General features: G+C 34.9%; 2 protein-coding genes across 2 annotated transcripts in view; both read left to right on the forward strand.

Annotated features, from left to right (window-relative positions):
* Window positions 1–3,820, forward strand: part of HELRODRAFT_164333 (hypothetical protein) — a gene marked incomplete at both ends in the record, with an annotated part of 5,789 nt that extends 1,969 nt beyond the window's left edge. The window contains 3 exons of the mRNA XM_009029292.1: window positions 889–978; window positions 2,672–2,770; window positions 3,298–3,820. Coding sequence (XP_009027540.1) covers window positions 889–978; window positions 2,672–2,770; window positions 3,298–3,820 — 712 coding nt within the window. The remainder of the gene's footprint in view (window positions 1–888; window positions 979–2,671; window positions 2,771–3,297) is intronic.
* Window positions 3,821–4,734: 914 nt separating this feature from the next.
* Window positions 4,735–6,003, forward strand: HELRODRAFT_164334 (hypothetical protein; the record flags this gene model as incomplete). The annotated part of the gene is made up of 3 exons (XM_009029293.1): window positions 4,735–4,885; window positions 5,256–5,422; window positions 5,536–6,003. 3 exons carry the CDS (start codon window positions 4,735–4,737, stop codon window positions 6,001–6,003), a joined length of 786 nt encoding a protein of 261 aa, XP_009027541.1.
* Window positions 6,004–6,368: the final 365 nt, after the last annotated feature.

A 6,368-nucleotide genomic window follows, 5' to 3' on the forward strand; every position in this document is an offset into this window, starting at 1 on the left:
AACACAAACGAAAGACAATCAACAGCCAAAAACAACAGCAACAAATAAAACAACATCGAACAGCAACAAATAGTTAACAACAACAAAAACAACACAGCAACAAACAGTTAACAACAACAACAACAACAACAGCAACAACAACAGCAGCAACAACAACAACAGACAGCACACAACTCCATTACAAACAACTTTCCTGTCCGAATGAGCTTAATTGAATTCAAATTGAACGTCAACATCATTAAAACAATTTTGAAAACACCACCAACAACAACAACATCATCATCATCATCATCAACAACAACAACAATATCAACAACAACAACATGTTTGGAAAAACTAACAGAAATAACAAATAATAATAATAATAATGTCAGACGTTAAGTTAACCTACTCAGAAACTAACAAGTATACAACAGTAACAGCAGCATAAACTCAACTAGGTCAACAACAACAACAACAATAACTTTTGAAAACATCAACATTAACATTTATTGAATCAAAAAAAATTGATGTGATTAAACCTCATCTGAAACATAACATAACATACACACACAGATATACATATACATTAGCAAATAATAAAAACAATTGTTGAGTTTCAAGTCATCTTAGTGTCGAAGCGTTCAGACCGGGTTCGGCAGCAGAGTAGGTTTCTCCCAATAAACGCGTGTTGATCAATTTCAAGTGGCGTACGTTGTTTGTATGTTGCAATGTAATTTTTGAAAGGTTCTATGCAAAGAACTTTCCTCCAAATAACATCATCATTATCATGAACAACATCGATAATGTCATCATCAACAACAAGCCAACAACTATTTCAACGACAACATCAACACTAACATCACTATCGACAATATCATCAAAAACAGTCAACAACAACAACAACAGATACATCAACAACAATAGCAACTACCACAACAACCGCAACCATAATAACCACAACAACATCAACAACAACACGGAACATTGTCAGGAAAAGTTTTTGCACATAGTATCTGCAGTTTTATTTAGTTGCAGGCGGGTCATAAATATTAATGAGGTCCCATATCATAAATATTTATTAATGCACTAGTTGCTGTGTTGCAGGGAAAACCGAGAGCTAATTATAACAACAAGCATGTCATATCGGATGATGTCTGCTCTGTGTGAGCGTGTGTGTGTGCGTGCTTGAAAATGTTTCTATATTTTTTAGAATATTTTTGCAAACAAACGCTGCTTCCATGTATGTACGTGGATGATAATGGTGGTGATGATGGGATGATGATGATGACGACGGGGATGATGATAATGATGATTATTATGATGATGACGGAGATGATATGGCACGTTAACGATGAGTGATTCAAATTTTTCAAAATTATTATACCAGTTTGATAATAATTTTTCATTTTCGCAATTCAGTTTCATTTAGTTTGATTCATCAAAGGTTTATTTTATTTTTCTAGAAAAACTCTGTTTATTTTTTGTCTACATTTTTATGATTCACTCACTCACTCACTCCCTCGCTCGCTCGCTCACTCACTCACTCACTCACTCACTCACTCACTCACTCACTCACTCACTCACTCACTCACTCACTCACTCACTCACTCACTCACTCACTCACTCACTCACTCACTCACTCACTCACTCACTCACTCACTCACTCATTCATTCATTTTTTTCTCTTTTCTTCCGTACTTCGATGTTTTTCGATCTTTCGTCACGAACAATTCATCAGGTTTTTAATTGGATTTCAAACGCAGAAGTTGCAGGACGAATGTTGTTGTTGTCATTGATGTTGTTGTTGTTGATGATGATGTTGTTGTTGTTTTGTATCTGCCATGTTGTTGTTTTGTTTGGTTGTTCCTAATTTTGTTTTCATTTCGGTTTTGTTTATGTTTTAGTTTATAAGTTTTATGTTGTTATTTTGTTGTTTTTGTTGTTGTTGTTGTAGTTCATATTGTTGTTAATTTAGTTATTTAAAGAACGCTGTTAGTTTTGTGTTTTGTGTTGTTTTATTGACAAAATTTTTGTGTTAATTTATGTTGTTGTTGATGTTGTTGCTGTTGTTACTGTGGTTGTTGTTGATGCTGTTGTTTTTGATGCAGTTGTTGTTGATGTTGTTTTTAATGCTGTTGAGTTTCTTGCATTCATCATTTGTTCATCATGTTCTTCATATTGGTCGATACCTTGCCGTAGAAGTTAATGTTCCCCTCTCGCCACCTCATGATCTCTCGTGTACAGTTCGCAATCTCCATCATGTATGATCCTTCATAATTTGAACGGGACGTTGTTTCGCCGGTTGCTGGTTCGATGCCACGACTCCCATTTGACGCAACAACTTTCAAAAAAATCCATCTGCAGCATGCACACACAACCACACGCAACCACACACAACCACACATTTCAACGAGCTTTCATCAACCATTTTAATTTGATATGATGTGATTTATATGATATGATATGATTTATGATATGATATGATTTATGATATGATATGATTTATATGATATGATATGAATTTGATATGATATGATTTAATTTGATATGACGACGACGATGATGATGATGGCGAAAATGGTGGAGAATAAAACCCTAAACCTAACCACATCCCACACTACGGCACACCCAACCATCTACACCAGACACACGAAACACACCCCACACCACGCCACACAAAACCACACAGCACAGTCCTCACAGAACAGTACAACACAGCACCGAACAAACCAGCCATGGTGAAAGCACACGGCCACATGCATATTGCAATTACTGACCAGCGGATGATGTATGCGCTCTGACACTGCCTGCATCACAAACTGATAACTGCTCAGTTAGAAAACAATTCATCTGCTGCCTGCCTGGCCCGCCCGGTACTTTTACATTCACTCTGGTTCATTTTAATGCATGCATATATATGTATGTAATTTTATTATATAAAAGTAATCTATAATGAGTAATGGTTGAAGCGGGTTTGACTGCAAGAAGATCTCGGCGATCCATATGCAGTGTGCTGGGTAGTAACATTTCTTGGCACCTGAAAAGTACATAGGATAGAATTGTAAATAAATACATTAAAAAAATTAAATTAAAAAATAATTATGCTGGTGATATAAGGGAGAATAATTGAAAGTTTTATTCACATAATCTGCTCTTATCAGCGTAGACACAAATAATTTTTATGATAAGCAACATAAAGCAGGCTTATCAGCAGCATGACAGCACGGACAGTTATTGTCCGGCTGAAACATGGAACTCCTGATAACATCTCCAACCGGCGCGAAATGAGCACCAAACAAACGACATCAACAACAGCATCAAAGACAACAACATCAACAATCACATCAACAACAACATCCACAACAACATCTGCAACAACATCTACAACATCATCCACAACAACATCCACAACAACATCAACAACAACATCAACAACAACATCCACAACAACATCAACATCCACAACAACTTCCACAACAACATCCACAACAACATCCACAACATCAACATCAACATCCACAACAACATCCACAACAACATCCACAACAACATCCACAACAACATCCACAACAACATCCACAACAACATCCACAACAACATCAACAACAACATCAACAACAACATCAACAACAACATCAACGACAACATCATTTATTTGAAAGAATTTATTTCAAGATGTCTACCAAGGCAAGTCGTTGTAAACGGGCTCTTGTATTTGTTGACAAATAATTTTAATTTTTTGGATGACGAAACATTTTTTTGTAATACGGTTGAATTCTACCACAACGAGAAAATTGTTGCCGCTCTGAAAATCCTGAAAAATGAAATGGAAACTTAAAATGTGAAAATTTCGACAAAACTGCAACGCGAGGTAGCAAAAAGAAGGATAAACTTACGGACTGCGTGACAATATTGAAGTCGTTAAAAATGTCTAATGTTTTGGATGAATGTTCCCCATTTGTGAGTTTAAACAAGAAAAGAATTCCTACATTTGAAAATTTTTTTCCATTAAATTTTGACATAATAAACAAAGAGGTGCGAGAAATTCTACATGAACAGCAGGTGCACTTTTCCAAATGTTTTGAACAGTGCAATAAACAAATTGCCGCTCTAAAAGGTGACTTAAATTCACTAGCGTGTGACAAAGTTAAATCTCGTTTTTGGTCAAAAGCTGTAAAAACTCCAACAGAAATTAAAATAAACCGTTTTGATTTTCCATCTACTGCTTTGACATCTACTGCTAATAATAATTATAAATTTGCCTTACAGGCTGATTCTTATTTAAATTGTTCACTCCAGCGCAATTTGCTTCAAATTCCCACGGAATATTCTAAAAAAATTAGGAATCAGATTCTTAAAACGAAGATTTCTCAAAGGTGTTAAGTGAAAAACAGAAAAAAATGTCTAAATCATCTCAGCTACCTGACTCGACTTCTTCAAAAACTAGATTGAAAGTTATTGGCAAATCAGCTGACAAAAATGTTGATTTTGTAGCAAAAAAACAACTTATAAAAAAAATTTTTACATTAGCAACGCCACAGTTTGCTATAGTAACACGATAATAAATTTCGTAAAAAAACATAACATCAATGTTATTTCAGTTTTTTCTCTCGTCAGAAAAGAGGAACGTTCGTCAGATATCATTGATTTGTCAACACTCAACAGTTCTTCATTTGGCTTATGTATACATAAACAAGACACAAATAAGCTACTAAACGCAAACATTTGGCCATCTTCAATCATCGTCCAGGAATGGTTGTTCGGGAAACCAAGTACCGATCGTCATCTCAGCAATATCTCGACGCGCCTCCATCGACGTGTAGTCTTCCAAGTCATCATCAGCAGACACTTTCACAGCAACATCTTGATACACCATTATCATCGACAGACAACCCATCAGCAGGTGAAATTCAAAATCTAGATCGTAATCATGGCACAATCAATGAACACCCGCAAATCATCCCCGACAAAAGCTGCTGAGACAAACAATTGGCTCTTCTAACAGTCAACTCGTTCCTCTTCATATATTAAATGTCAACACTTCGATGAAATAAAGAAAATAAACTTTGAAGGTAATAATTTAACAGCATTTCATCTTTTACATCTCAATATCAGAAGCCTTGTAAATAAATCTTTCAGTCTCTATGATTACATCAGTGAGTTCAATGTAATATTAGACGTTATTGCAATCTCTGAAACTTGGTTAAAAGATAACCTTCTCCATATAATAAACATTCCAAATAATCAATTCGTCTCAAAAAACCGACCCGTAGGCAAAGGCGGAGGTGTTGGCCTGTACATAAAATGCGGTTTAAATTTTAAATTGCGTGACGACGTCCATACTAATATTGACAACAATGAAGGCGAATCCGACTTTTTATGTGTTGAAATATTACTTGATTCAACAATGAAAAACATCATTTTGCTAGTGATATACAAGGTCATCATCTGGCAGTGTTAAAAAGTTTTTAAATAAGCTACATCATTCGTTGCAAAAATTGAACCGGGAAAATAAAATAATCTTTATCGTTGGAGACAAAAACATTACCTCAGCACTCGTCATCGGCTAGTTTAGATTTGTATAACCTTCTTATCTCCAACAACTTTTATCAACTCCTCACGATTCCAACTCGAATTTCTTGTGATAAATCATCTCTTTTAGACCTCTTGATAACTAACTACCCAGATAAAATTAAATGTTGTAGTACAGCTTACAATGATTTATCTGATTATCTAATGAAATTTTTTCAGTATAATTACCAGACAACCGCGAGCGAAAAATTCAACCCGATTAATTTTAAAATATCTTATTCAACAAGTAGAATAAATAAACTCAATGGTTACTTGAGCATGACCGATTGGACAGACCTGTTTAACTGTGATGATCCTAATCGGGGATTTGAATTATTTTTTAACATTTATAATCAAGCATTTGAATCATGTTGCCATATAGTTAGTAAGAAAAAACTTGCCACATTGAATAAACAACAACCATGGATGACTGCCGCACTCAAAAACTAAAAAACGTCTCTACATTAAATTTTTGAAAAAACCAACTGCCGCCAATTTGTAAACTTTTAAAATATACAATAAACTCTTTAATAAATGTAAAGTAAAATTAAAAAAAGAATATTACCATGATAAACTGTTAATATCTGAAAGCAATAGCCTGGAAACTTGGAAGATCTTAAGTGAGATGATAAAAAAACCTAAAAATGATCCGAATACAAATATTCAACTAACGGTGAATGACGCCACAATGGAAGATCCAAAATACATTGCAGAATGTTTGAATGAATATTTTGCTTCGGTAGGCAATGTCAATGCTGATTGATCTTCCAACCACAAGCAATGGTCCCACTATATGCCCAACAATATTTGTAACT

The sequence above is a fragment of the Helobdella robusta genome (assembly GCF_000326865.2).
Source record: "Helobdella robusta unplaced genomic scaffold HELROscaffold_6, whole genome shotgun sequence".
Taxonomy (NCBI): Eukaryota; Metazoa; Annelida; class Clitellata; order Rhynchobdellida; family Glossiphoniidae; genus Helobdella; species Helobdella robusta.